The sequence below is a fragment of the Cebus imitator genome, unplaced genomic scaffold, assembly GCF_001604975.1.
Source record: "Cebus imitator isolate Cc_AM_T3 unplaced genomic scaffold, Cebus_imitator-1.0 Scaffold717, whole genome shotgun sequence".
Taxonomy (NCBI): domain Eukaryota; kingdom Metazoa; phylum Chordata; class Mammalia; order Primates; family Cebidae; genus Cebus; species Cebus imitator.
The window spans coordinates 383,873-398,771 of record NW_016108032.1 but is presented as its reverse complement, the minus strand read 5'-3'; the positions used below and the strand labels follow the sequence as shown (position 1 = coordinate 398,771).

Below are 14,899 nucleotides of genomic sequence, written 5' to 3'. Positions count from 1 at the left end.
AAAAAAAAGAAAAAAAAAAAAGCATGGGGCAGAGAAGGTAGAGATAGCAAAATGGAGAGGCAGTAAAGAGAAATGTGAGGAGAGTCAGTAAGAGAAGAATAGAGATGTGAGAAAAAGAGGAAAGGAAATAAGAGAATTGAGGAAAGGTGAGAATAAGCAAGTGGTGAAAGGTCACAAAAGAATCAAGAAGACTGGCTAGAGATGGGTTAGAAAGTTTAAGGAAAGTGGCTGGGCATGGTGGCTCACACCTGTAATCCCAGCACTTTGGGAGGCCGAGGTGGGCGGATCACGAGGTCAAGACCATCTGGCCAACATGGTGAAACCCCTTCTCTACTAAAAATACAAAAATTAGCTAAGTGTGGTATCATGCGCCTGTAGTCCCAGCTACTTGGGAGGCTGAAGCAGGAAAATCGCTTGAACCAGGCAGGCAGAGGCTGCAGTGAGCCAAGATCACCCCACTGCACTTCCAGCCTGGCAACAGAGCAAGACTCCGTCTCAAGAACAAAGAAAGTTTAAGGAAAGCAGTAAAATTTTCAAACAATTTTTGACAACTTATCATGAATTACAGTGATGCAAATTGGACCATGAATGGCAACAATACACAGTTCTGTGGGTTTTCTTCTCCAGTACTCAGCGTGTAAGACAAAGGATAGAGAGTAGGCGGTTGCAATGAACCAGGGTTGAGGGTTTGTAGGTGTGACCAAAAGAAAAAAGATCCAAGATTTTAAGAATGTTGGTAACAGTAGTTGAAGTAAGGCCCCAAGGAGTCTAATTATGGTGAATAGGGAAGGAAGTGAGGTCTTGGGAGAATGTTGTACTGGGATAAAAAGGAGGGGAAGGTCACAATGTGGTCACTCATGAGCTGGAGGGACAGGTGATGGTCAAAGAGCTTTCAGATGCTTCAAGAGATTACACTGCTCAGGGTCTAGTCATGGAAGTGGATGGATGAAGTAGGGCAGAAGTGAAAGACTACTTCTTTCACTGAAATACTGAAAGAGTACTAGAGAAGCTTTGAAATGAAAGCTTAATATAAGTTATTCATGGTGACATTAAAGTTGGACATGTTGATAATAAAATGGAAAATGGAAAAAAGATAAGGAACTCAGTGAACCTAAATGAGTGACTATGAGATCAGCAGATGAGAACAAGAGATAAACTTGACTAATTCTCTTCCTCTCTATTTAGCTCTCTGCCCTTTGTTTTCTATACTTCTTTCTCCTGATTTGATGTTCTCAAACTCTTTGGTCTCAGTTCCCTTTTGCACACTTAAAAACTGAGGACCTTGAAGAGCTTTTCCTTGTTTGGATTATATCTAACAATATTTATGATATTAGAAAATTTTATTCACTAATTCATTGAAAAATCATAATGAACATTACATATAAGTAACATTTTAGTTATATAAGTAACATATTTTAAAATATAAGTAACATATTTTAGTGAAAGATTATTTTCCAAACAAAAAACATTATTAGTAAGAAAAGTAGTATTTTTAAACATTTTTACAAATCTCTTTTATGTCTGACTTAAATAAAAGACAGCTCACTTCTCCTAGCTGCTTCTGGATATGATTTATTGTGGTATGTTGCAGACGAAGACAATACAGTCTCAAAAATATATGTGGTTAGAAGAGGAAGAAATATTTTGAAAGATTTTTCACATAACTGTGTGAATTCCTCTTTGCTATTATACCAAAACTTAAAAAGTGGTATTTCTTACAGATTAGTTGTAACTAAATCATGGAGTCTGAAATGACGTCAATGAACATTTCATACTCTGTTACATTAAAAAAAACCATTGGTCTATCTTGTATTTGGAGTGAGTGAATCTTTTACACTCATGAATGCTTTTTAAAAAGCCTGTATTCATCATTTGGAAAATTGTGGTTCACTGAGCTATACAACTTCCCAATGTTGACACACTTCATTATTTATGTCAGGAAAAAAAAATCACACCTGTTAGTACCACCACCATTCTTATCAGAAAATAAGTATTGGAAAGCTCTCAAGATCATGATGGCAAATACAAGTTTCTGAAAATTTTAATTTTCTTGAAAGCTTGAATTATATTATTAGCAACAAATACTGTCAGTTGTTTGCTTTGAAGTAATAGGCTCACTTCATTCATTTTTTGAGAAAATGTCTGCCAAATAGCCAAATCTGAATAACCATACTGTGTCAGTTGTTCTTTTAAGATAAAAGCAGTCCATTCAGCTTGCAACTCAAATAATCACACAAGTGCTTTTCATTTAGACAACCACATTGCTTTGGTATGCAGCAAAAGTGCTTTAAGTGCACTTTGCACTGTCACTCACAGAATACTAAAAGTACATGTACTCGAGTCAAAATGTAATAAAAATAAATAATTCTACTGCTTCATTAAAGATATTCTTAAGTGAAACTGGCTTTTTCTTCTGCAACTGCATGGCAGTATAAATTATAATGACTACCAGTATAATCTTGGGCCACAGTGTTGATTCATGCAAGAGATTTTACACTATTTGTGAAAATGTCAATACGGTTTTGAGCAGGTGGTATCAGTAACTCCCAGGGTAGACTACACTTCTGAATACAAGCGCCTTAGACTTCTCAATATTTTTCTATGCTTAGGCTTAACTTTCCTAGACTAAAAAACATGCATTTCTCAGTATCTTGATTATAACGACTTATATGTCATACTATCATTTCTGTGCAGAAAAGAGTTAATATAACATACCCAAGACTGCTACTCTTAAAATGTCCTGTTTGCAAGCCTGGCCCTTGGCTGGTATTTGGGGCCTTAGATTTTGAAAAGCTTCCTACAATTCCTTGATCCTAAACTGTCTATGCAAACAGTACGGTTTTTGCCGAATACCTGCTTTCCTTCTGGAACTGGAATTTTCTAAGTGTGAGGCAAAGAGGGCATATGTGACTAGTCCCCAGTAATAACCACGGACAGAGTCGCTAAGGAGCTTCCCCAGCAGATAATATTTCACATCTCGTTATAATTCCTTGCTGGAAAAATGAAGCATATCCTATGTAATTTCTCTTGGAAGCTATGCCTAGTTTCTTCAGACTATTCCTCATATATCTTTTCCTTTTGCTGATTATGCTTTGCATCCCTCTGTTAGCAAGTCATAGCTGTGAATACAACTATATGCTAAGTCCTGTGAATCACAGAACCTAGGGATAATCTTGGGGAGCCCAGACACAACTTCCAACTGAGTAAATTTAAAACTGAATTCCTCACCTACTTCTCCCTCACCCTAAATCACGATGTTCCTATTTCTCCTTAAGGTATCACCACTCTTTTAGTCAAACACAGAATTTATTTCATATCCATTTAGAAATCACATCACCATTCAGTCTTTGATTCCTTCTAGACCTCCCTGATTTTTGGTCAATAGTTCTCTGCACCTTTAATCTATACTACTATTACTAATTGTCATTAAAAAAAAAATTTAACCAAATCACATCTACTAAAAACTTATACGGCTTTCACATTCTTTATAGGATAAAATCCAAACTTCTTATACCAAAATACTTTAAATTCTTTACCTACTGATTGATCTGTCAATCAACCGGCACTTAGCATATAATGACTTGTGTTATTATTTTAGTCTTTGTGTATGCCTTGTATACACAGAGACGTAAAGGCTTCCTGACATAATGAACAACATCTCTAGGTTTTTCAAATTCCTATGAAGTTCTAGAATAATGTTATCTAGCATTCAGTAAAAAACTCATTTTCTTAGTAGTGAAAGAACAATTAATTTGAGCTAGATGAAAACTATCAATAAAGAACTTGATTTCCAGCTCCATTTCTGATCCATTATGGATCCTAGCACACCACAGGCATTTAATTGTAGGTTCAGATCCAATCAACAACTAAACAAGGGTCTCAAAAGAAATGTATATTTTACATCTGCATTTACTATTATCAAATATTTTTAGAGATTTATGACATCTCGAATTATTGTACAATTGTACTTTAAGAGAAACCAGTGGAAGAATTAACATTTATGGAAAGAGCTTATTGGTTTTAATTATTTTCATGGCAGCTAATACCAACCACTCTGTGGGAAAATAAACCAACTTCTACAATGAACAGCTTACAAAAGTCACTAATCCGAACACATTAACAACTTCAACTAGATTTGTAAAACAAACAAACTCTCACATAGACAAATTTCTGTAAAATTAATAATTAAAAATAAAATTTTGAATGGTACTACTTATGGAGACAAAAAACAAATGGATTGGATTTTAATGCTCCAACTATACTATGATATGAAGTAGATGGTACTTATGCCTACTGTCACTGCAGGGTGATAAACATTAAGGCAAGAGTATTATGGACTGTTTACAAGGATATTCAGTTCTCAAGCAGCTGAAGGACGCAGTTGTCCAGCAACTGTGTCAATATTCCTACAATTTAGATTAGCCTTAGAGTAGTTTTTATGTAGTATTCTTTAGTTTTATTATTCTTCATTAATGTAATTTTTCTGCTGTCCTTAAATGTGAATTGTACAATACCTTAGATTCACATTCTTTTTCCTCCACAATTTTATAATTGCAGGCAATCAATAATACGATTCAATTCCCAGAGCCCAAATTCAATTAAAAAAAAAAAAAAGAATTCATTTTATAGAAAAGTTTTAAGAATACTTCAGGTTTTCTGACAATTAACTGTAATTAATCTGGACAACTATACTAATAAATGAAAAATACCTCAAAGAATCGAATGAGTGCTTTTTTAGGGTCTTCTGAGATGGATAAATATTCAACTTGGGCCTTTGAGAAAATACTCTTTACTTCTGAGAGTTTAAATAGTAACCTTGTCAGTTCGACCAACTGTTCCATGTACTCTTTTTCTGTTAAAATAAAATAGTATTTGTTATATAAATTTATATAACATGCTATATACATATACACACACACACAATATATCTATAATGTATATATGTGAAGTAATGTAGCAGTCTTCATTTATGACATGCTTTCTTTTAAAATTCAAACTGCCACACAATTAAGGGCTTCAAGTTAAATTTTTCTCACTATGAACATGCTTGCCCCAATAGTTATTCATGTAACACCAACTGATATAATAAAATATCAAAGTAAATTTGGAGGATTTTTTCAGGCCAACATTCATGAAATTAACAAGTGGTTATAAACAATAGCTTTGGGAAAAGGCATGTCCTACAGACAACAGAACTGCATGAGCATTTTTTTTAAAGTACAAATATCACTCAATGCCTAGTCATAAAGCAGAAGAAAGGCAAAATCTCTAATATAAAATGGGAGAGAATTATTCATAATTGGGTCTTTTTCTTTTTAGGGTGTTCACAGTGTGATATCTGGTTATTTACTTCAGAGTTCTACTTTTTTCATGATCAGTTTCTTTAAAAAAAAAAAATAGCTTGTCACCTGAGGAGCAAATTTTTGTTCTTGGCTTCCAAGGAAACAAGTTCTTTTATCTTTTACAGCAGAGAAGTTTGTCATATATAGTAACAGAAGAAAAAAAAACATATATATATATATATAACACACACACACACACACACACACACACACACACACATAAAGGAACAGGCTACAAAATGAAATAAAGTTCTGCTTGTATTCATACCCAATACAAATATTTTGTATATTTTCTATTAATTTACATAACAAATGATCTAGATAGCAAATAGCTTTCCATAGATACCTCCATCCTCCCAAAAAACCCTACACTTACCAACTGCCTGTTCAAGATTTTTATCTATGAGCAAATCATCAGGTCCAGAGAGGTTTTTTATATACATTTGCAAAACACAACGAATCCATGATCTTACAGTTAAGGCTTGAAAAGATACATTGCCTGAATGAGAAAGTGCTTCACACAATGTGCTGTAAAAACAAATTGACAAATATTTTTAAAACAAAAACAACAATGTTTCCTGAGTATAGAGATTAAGAAGTAAGGAAAAACATTCTAACATCCCCTCAACTCCTTGGCCTCATTTATTTTTCAGACAAACACTCTAATGTAGACATGTATTTTGTTGAAAATGAATACTACAGAGAAACCCAAAAAGATATGTTAGACAAATATCCTTGCTTTCATTACATTTAGGAAGAAGAGAAAGAATGTGGCTGCCAAGGAAAAGCAAAGGCTTATTATAACTAGCTAGGTGAGATAATAATGAAGGAAATGGCAAGTAGAATAAAAATCAGTGGCCCTTGGCATAAGTAAACAGAAAAGTGGTCATGAACGTACGCTCTCTCATTATACAGAGTTGTTACTAAAAATTACCTCGCAAGGAATTCCAAAATAACATTTTCCAGATTTAAAAAATAATTATTTCTATGAAGACAATGGGCTGGCTAAATCTGATTTCTAATCCATTCATTAGTCAGCGTAGAGAGGATGGGAATAGTCTTAACCTAAATATAAAATGTTATGTAAAGTCTAAATATTTTTAAATTTATACAAATCAAAACTCTAAAAATATTGTTTTGAAATATGTTGAATATAAGTTGTCATAAAAAGAAAAGTACACAATGAAGAAGAACACAGACTGGTCATTTATTACCTTATAACTTTCCCAAAGCTATACACACCTTTGCATTTCAGTTTCTTCAAATGTTACCAATACACTAACAATATTATTTTTAAAATGAAAATCATTTCAAATTATTTCGGCAAAAGTGTTTAATACATAACATAAATGTTTATTACTATTAAAGAATTCTTAAACTAGAAGGAATTGCACAAGCAATACAACTGAAGTCGAATTCCCTTAATTTACAACTGAAAGCCCAATGACAAAATGTATACTTAATGATACTGCTTATTGAGCTTCCTCGGGAAAAGACTTAGCTCACCAACTACATCGTTCTTCATTTCCATGGAACAGCAGCTTGGACAAGAACTACATTAAGATGGGGGAAAATAAAATAAATATACAGGTCTAAGTGGACTACGATCTCTTAGTCCTCTTGGCAAATATGTACACATGGCATATGTGTAGGTTTGTACTAAGGAAGAAGACAGGAAAGAATATGGCTACCAAGGGAAAAGCAAGGGCTTATTATAACTAGCTAGGTGACATAATAATGAAGGAAGTGGCAAGTGGAATAAAAATCAGTGACCCTTAGAAGAAGTAAACAGGGAGGTGGTCATGAACGTATGTTCTCTCACTCTACAAGCAGTTGTTACTAAAAAGAGGGCTGAGACCTATTAGGCCTGTATATTTATTTTATTTTCCCTCATCTGGATGTTGTTATTCAAATTTTCCTGATCACTCTATACTACTTATATTGTAACTTTAGTTATTGTATAGTTTTTCTACTGAGGTTCCTCAGATCTCTTGTGCAATGTGGCAGGAAATACTTATAGATAAGGAAGACATTGTTCAGGTGATCTTGTTTATGATCTCATGAGTTAACAGTGAAATCTTTAAAAATCTAGCGGTAAAAAAGAAAGCTATCATTATATCTAAAACTGTAATAATATACCAGTATCTTACAGATTCAGTAATAATAAATGTGTAATTTCTTTCACAATGGTATGTATAAAAAAGTCACTTAAGGATGATGATAAGGCAGTCTTAGAAAAACAGTTTTGAAAGGGCTTAACCAACGCTTTTTTTTAAAGCAGGCCACAAAACATAAGTTGGCTTTTTTACTAATACTACTGTCAAAAGGCTGATATATCTGAAAGCAAAAACTTGATAAAGTGAGAGTATCACGTAGTAAAGAACACTTCATTTGCGAAAATTTTTAGCTTCCTAGGATACTGATCTATCACGGGTTTGCATTAACGTGTATGCCTGAAATAAAAGCACGTACCTATTTTGTAGGAAATGACTTAAATATCTTGCTACAACTTGAGGACAGATGATATCATCCCAACCAAAAAGTTGAATAATTGATATAACTGGCTGAGGCTGAAAATCTGATGGAGCTGTGCTTGGCATGTCCACTGCTAGCAAAGTAAAGTCTAGATTTAAAATGAGAGAAACTTAAGGTGAGGAATCTTTAAAAAACATTTCTGACCCACACCTCACCCCTGGCCAATTGCATCAATAATAGTGTTGTTTTTTTTTTAAGTACCAAATAATAAAATGTCCTATTTAGAAATGTAGAGCAATCAAAAAGCCAAACTGAACAAATCATAGAAATTTCTGTAGCATCTAGATCTCCAAGAAAGGCTGAGAAGAATTTATCTTTGCATTATCATTACAAATCTATAATGGCTCCCTCTAATTGCAAATTCTATGCCTGAGGTTTTGGCTAATGTGCCTCCACCATTCAAAAGACCTATTTATAAAATATGTCTAGCAACTAGTCTTCCAAGGAAGCAAATTTACTTGCCATCTGCCATAGGTGAACAGTTCATTCTCACCTTAGACACTGGACATTCTCATCTATGAAACAGAGATCTCCTACAATCAATGACACTCCACTTCCCTTAGAACCTATAAAGTCTAGGAACTAGAATTCCTAAGTTAACCATGCTAAACAAATATGTTTTATTTTGTGATTTTTTTTGGGGGGGAATCCATAAACTCATTTTGTTTAATATTAATTTATTTGTCATGACATTACTTATTAAGAACTCCTCCCATGCAGCTTTCTGAAATGGTGGCTATTCCCCAACTCACTGAATACCACTTGATCTACCAATAGGGTGAAGTTACTCCTTGGTCCACATTGCTGATTCTAGACTATTCTCCCTTCCTCCTCCCTAATATTGCTCTCTTTGCATTTCCTATCATCAAGTTATATTAGTCACTATCTTTGTTGCATTTACCTGCTACTTCCTAGTTCACTCCCTCCTCTCATTCTTTGTAGACTATAGCTCACTATATCATGCTCTCCAACAGCACTCCTGTCATAATCTTTTGTGATTATTTTTCCCCAGTGCCATGGACTCTTGACTTCTTGAACTCCTCTGCTTCAATGAATCTGTCTTCCATTTTACATCAGCCATTTACTTCCTTGGTGATATCCAGAGACTTTGGCATTACCAGTAACTACAATCTCTGTAATTTCAATGGTAAAGTACCCCAATTTTTGACTCCAAACTAGCTTTCCAACTCTCCTCTCTCCCCCAACTCCAACAATTCTTTGATTCCATCAGGACCTACATCACACTGATCCTACAACCGTTTCCACATCCCTCCTTGTCTTCATGCCTTCCCTGTCCCTCTTTAGGAAACCTGACTGCTCAGTCCATTATTATTCATTTATACCACCAAATCCCTTGCTCCTTTCTTCATTTGTACTTGCCTAGAAAAATCATCACCTGTTTAATTCCAATTCTTGGCCTTTTCCCCACATGTACCTGTACCAGTATTAAGTGACTGGAGAAGAATCATGCTGACGGATACCACTTTATATTTATGACTATAACTTCAAGTAGGCTCTTAGAACTGGACAGCATTCCTACTACATTTCTCTAGTTCATTCAGTCTTTTATTCTCTTAGGGTACAACTGCGTATCTTCTCTTCACTCTTCATCAACAGCCAGTACCTTCTGCCCCTTCCTCATTTTCAGCTGATGGACTGCTTAATAATTCACAGAGCAACAAGAAACAGCAGAAGAGGACTACCAAAAGCTGCTACCACATTTACCCAGTTGCCTTCATCTGGGCTCATTTATTCTGCCTTCTCTTCTGCTACTAGAGATGAACTGAGGCCAAGTTCTCTATAGGATCCCATTTTCTCTTGGCACTAAAACAAAAGTGACATTTTGTACCAAGCAATATTCCTTCACTTTGGAGCATTCCTGTCAGCATTTTAAATATACTGAAATTTCTCCCATGTTATTTAAAAACCAAACAAAACCAAACCTTCCTGTTTAACCCCTTTAGCTACTATCCCCATTTTTCTACTTTTCTTAAACAGTGATATTCAAAAAGATTAAATTTGCAGTCTACAATTCCTCTTTTCACATTTTCTCTGGAATCATCTTCCATCAGGCCTTTGCCTCTCCACTACATACAAACTGCTCTTTCAGGTCACCAGTGGCTTCCCTTATTAAATTCAATGACTAACTCTCAGACCTCATCTCACTAGATCAATCTGTAGAAACTGAGCTGTTGATCGCTTTCCTCTCCTTGGGCTCCAGGGCCCTACACTTTCCTGGCTTTTCTTACTTTACCTTCATTCCTCTCCAGTCTCCTTTCTTTTTTCTCCTGACCCTACAAGTCTGAACAAATTTTTTTTGTCCTCAAATTTTTCTTTTCATCCATACTTACTCTATGGCTGATCTCATCCAGTTTCACAGTTTTAAAGAATTATTTATACATGAATGTTGTAAGTAATATATTTATATTAACAACTTTAAATTATATATTTACAATAAACAACTGTAAACCTCTGGCTTGGACCTCTTCATGAACTCTAGGATCATTATCCAAGTACCTACTTAACATGTCCACTGGATTTAATGGACATCTTTAAAAAAAAGTCCAAAATAAAAATGTTAGTCTTCCCTTATTAAATCTGTTCTTGCCTCAATCTTGCTCATCTCAGCCAACAGCTATAGTTACCCTTAATTCCTCTCTTTATCTATTTGGTTACCATATCTTGCCCACTTAGCAAATTCTGTGAGCTCTACCTTAAAAGTATTTTCTTCAGATGGGAAACCTGTTCACTTCTCACCACCTCTACTGCTACCACTCTAGCCACAGCTGCTCACTTTTGGATTATTACAGCAGTTCCCTAACTGCTTTCCTGTTTTTCTTCCCTTGCCTAGTCTCCCTTTAAGTCTAGCCTCAACCTAGTAGACAGAGGAATCTTACTACTCCTCTGCTCAACACTTTTCAACAGCTTCCAATCTCAGAGTAAAAGTAAAAGTCTTTGTAACCACTTACAAGGCAGAACACAAACCAGCTCTCCATTACCTCTTGATCCATCTCTTAGTTCTTTCCCTTTCTTATTCCACATGAGTGTTTACTGCTTCCCTATAGTTTCTCAAACACACCAGACATGTTCTGCTTTCAGACTTCTTTAAAGCATGGTCTGTCATCTCCTTCAGTTCTTTGCACAATTATTACTTACTTGGGCCTGCCTGACCACTCTATTTAAAATTACAACTGCCTCTGGCCTGCCGTATTCCTATCCTATACTTTCACTCTTTTCCACAACATTTACCACCATGCTTTATACTATTTATTCATTTAGTGGTCTCCCCATACCCTGACACTAGATTATTAGCTCCATGAGAACAAGTATTCTTGTCCTTCTTCTCCACTAGTATCTATCCAATGCTAATTAAAGTAGGTATTCGGTATCTTTTTTTTTTTTTTTTTTTAATGAAGTAAATCATTCTCCCCTAAACTATCAGGTCTTCATTTCAAATCAAAGCCGAAGTCCACAAATTTTGCTTTATATTTATATACATTTATCTTCAGCATCTAAGACAGCACTGACTAAACTGATGCATTATTATTTTTGTTGACTGGAAGTTAGGATGATGAATGTACACAAGGTAAGTTATATCATCTATTAATGAATGCTTAGATTAAACTGATTGAATATCAATATTTATTTTCATAGACATTACAGTAGTTGGAAAACTGTTGTCCTGTCACAATTCTTTAATCTATCACTGCAAAGTCTTAATTATAGAAGTGTTACCAGAATCAAAATCTTTTCATATTTAAATCATTCAGTCTTTTACATAGTGCTTTCAGCTCAGTTTTCCTCACACACACTAGGATAAAATAAATATTGGTTTAAATCTTAGGATTTTAAAAGCATTATTTAAAAATACATTAAATACATTAAAATGAACTTCATTCATTTAAGTACATGGGGTTACCATACTAATCACTGTCTATCCAATACTTCTTAACATACTTCGAGCAAAATACCCCTTTGAGAATATAATGGCCTCTTCTTAGAAATGGCATATATGCACATATATTCAAATTCTTGCCTATAATTTCATGAGACCCAGAGTCTGCTAATGTGTAAGGACATGCCGTTAGGTTAATAATCAAATTAAGTAAGAATTACAATCAAAGTAGAATCTAGCAGAAGTCAGGACAATAACATCTATATATTCAGTGTCATTCTGATCCCATCCTCTTGGTGTTGAAATAGTACTTATTTTATATTCTCTTGCTTTTTACACAAATTAACTTCATCTGATACCTATATATCTCCTCATGTACTTTGAAAATAAACTACTTGAATCACACATAATCAAATGCTAGTTTACCTTCCAATATATTACATGCATAAGAAAAGCTTTTATATATATCCCATATTTTCAAGATAGAAAGTGATCTTATTTTTAGTAAATAATCATTCAATTTTTAGTAAAAAATAAACCAAAGGATCCCAATTCAACAATATGTAATTTGTTTCATCTTTCTGGCTGACAAAACGTTTGCTATAAAAAGCAAGAGTTTGTTACTAAGAAAATAAAGGAAAATACTGACAGAAAGTCTGCAAAGAGAGAAATTAGTAAATTAATAATTAATGCTGACCTGCAGCTGCATCCGCAAGTTGTGAGAAAGGCACTACCTGTGACATTCTCTGACTCTTCAAAAATGAAAAGAAATGTCTCCACAGTGCACTGGCAACTGCAGCAAGGTGGCGCTCTTTAGCTGATAATGAAGACTGTGCAACTAGGTCCACATTGTCCCTTTGAAGTTCCTGACACAATTGTTGATGCATACTCCTAAAAAGAAATAAAAATACAGCTAACCCCCTTAACATGCTTACAAAAATCTTCCTAGAGTACATTTTGAGCTTTTTCCATTTATATCATATGAGAACCATTTTATTTAATTAAAACTTTATGTCAAGACATTATGCATTTCTGGTTGATGGATGAATGATGGCATATTAAGCATCATAAAGTTAATGTTAATTACTAATGTCAACCATTAATTACATGCTTTTTAATATGTCAGATCCAAATGAGAAAGAGGCAGCTTCAGAATGAAGGTCTGCATTTTGCAACTCACACATGACAAGCAATTTTTACTTACAATCCAGACACAAGAACGGTTTTTAAAATCATTTTCTCCTGAAGGCTTTAGGACACGGATGTACCAAGAGGATGGTAAGTGTATCTGGCTTATGTGTGGTATTTTAAATTAAAATACATTCCTTATTTGGAAGACACAGGCCTTGTGTAGTAGACAAAACTATGCTAGATACTATCTTAGTACTTTGGTCCTAAAAGATCCATAATCATTCTGACTTGGTAGGCAATAAACAACAATACAAAGCTACTCTTTATAAAATAATAAAACATAGTTCAATACTGCCTCAAATTTTGATTCATCACTTACCTTTGCTGATTAATTCAACTGAAAATTTAGATATCTCTAGGCCTTAATAGATACATATGCAGGAAATTGAGGTTATCAAACAGAGCGAAATAAGAGATCTTCTTAGTGATGTGGAATAAAAGGCATATATGCTGTGTAGCCACTGATATTTAAAACTAAATGTACAACCATGCTATTATTCCTGTTTCTGTTTATGTTACTGCCAGATCAACTGAGTAGACATGAATGCATTGATATCATCCTTACATATGATTTTTTAAAAATTATACAGAAAATAGCAAAAAATACGCAATGGAAATGAGGGAGAAGACTTCCCTTAACAGAGATAGCTTTCCAATAAGAAAAATAATTAGTACTTTTAAAAAGACGTTTGATTTTTTAAACAGTTTAGGGGCAGTGGATACTTGAAAGAACTATACAAAACACAAAACTAGCACATGTATCTAAAGCAATTCCACAGAAAGATCAAACTGGTTATAAGATTACATCTTAGAACACTTTGCATAACTGCCCAAGACTGAGTAATAATTCTAAGTACAAACTGTATAACATTAGGGCCTAGCACCCCTTTACATTGGAATTCCTGGATAATTATGGGATGTTACTTAACTACCTGAAGTACTGAAAAAACAAGTACACAAGTACACAAATGGCTGAGGAAAGAGTATATAGTAAGCAATTCTCATAAAAGCTAACAAGTATCTGCTTATGTCCTCTCTGTGTAAAAACCTGCCTGAGATGCTTTCAACTTGAACTAGTGGCTAGAGAGCCATTTCAGGTCCTTTGTCTTAGAGTGAGATAAATAACAAACCACTAAAATTCATTTGACAACTAACTCAAATGCCTGTATCATCATAGCAAAGTTCAGAGTGCATTTCTACACAGTGGATCCAAGTAAAATACCACCATTTCTACTACCCTTTATAGCTTTTTCAAAGTATATTCATTTCAAAAGACAATAAATAATTTATGGTACTTGAGTAGGATGGATTTTGCTCACCATTTCTAAAGAAGCCATTTTATTTACTAACTAAAACCTGTCCTTAGGAAGGAGTAACATTTCTGATCAACCTCTATATATATGCTAGAAATTCTTTAAATTAAAAATCTGAACTACTGTATGAGATGGGTATAATTAATCCTCTTTATAGATGATGAAGCTAACAGTTGGTAAGTTAAATATGTCCAAAGGTCACATGGCTAGAAAGGGCTAGTCCCATCATCTGAACTTAAATCTGACTCTGAAGCCCACTTTTCTTTTACACACCAAGATATGCACCGTTATGCATCTACACATACATAAGTTTTAAATGAATTAAACATTGATAAATTATCTTCTCTTTCTATTTAGGTTACAGATATTTAATCCCAGCACTTGGTAGGCCAAGGCAGGTGGATCATTTGAGGCCAGGAATTCAAGACCAACCTGAACATGGTGAAATCTAGTCTCTACTAAAAACAAAAAAATTAGCCAGGCATGGTGGTACAGGCTTGTAATTCCAACTACTTGGGAGGCTGAGGTAGGAGAATTGCTTGAACCCAGGAGGTGGAGGTTGCAGTGAGCCGAGGTTGTGCCACTGCACTCCAACTTGGGTGACAGAGCGAGACTGTCTCAAA

General features: G+C 34.5%; 1 protein-coding gene across 5 annotated transcripts in view; it reads right to left on the bottom strand.

The window, feature by feature from the left end:
* MMS22L (MMS22 like, DNA repair protein) overlaps nt 1-14,899 on the bottom strand; it is a 144,009-nt gene that overhangs the window by 34,006 nt on the left and 95,104 nt on the right. For all 5 annotated transcript variants that reach the window (XM_037735054.1, XM_037735052.1, XM_017518956.2 and 2 more), the window contains exons 15-18: nt 12,470-12,663; nt 7,815-7,965; nt 5,719-5,870; nt 4,710-4,852 (exon numbers count right to left, since the gene is read on the bottom strand). In XM_037735054.1, the coding sequence (XP_037590982.1) occupies nt 4,710-4,852; nt 5,719-5,870; nt 7,815-7,965; nt 12,470-12,663 (640 nt within the window). The remainder of the gene's footprint in view (nt 1-4,709; nt 4,853-5,718; nt 5,871-7,814; nt 7,966-12,469; nt 12,664-14,899) is intronic.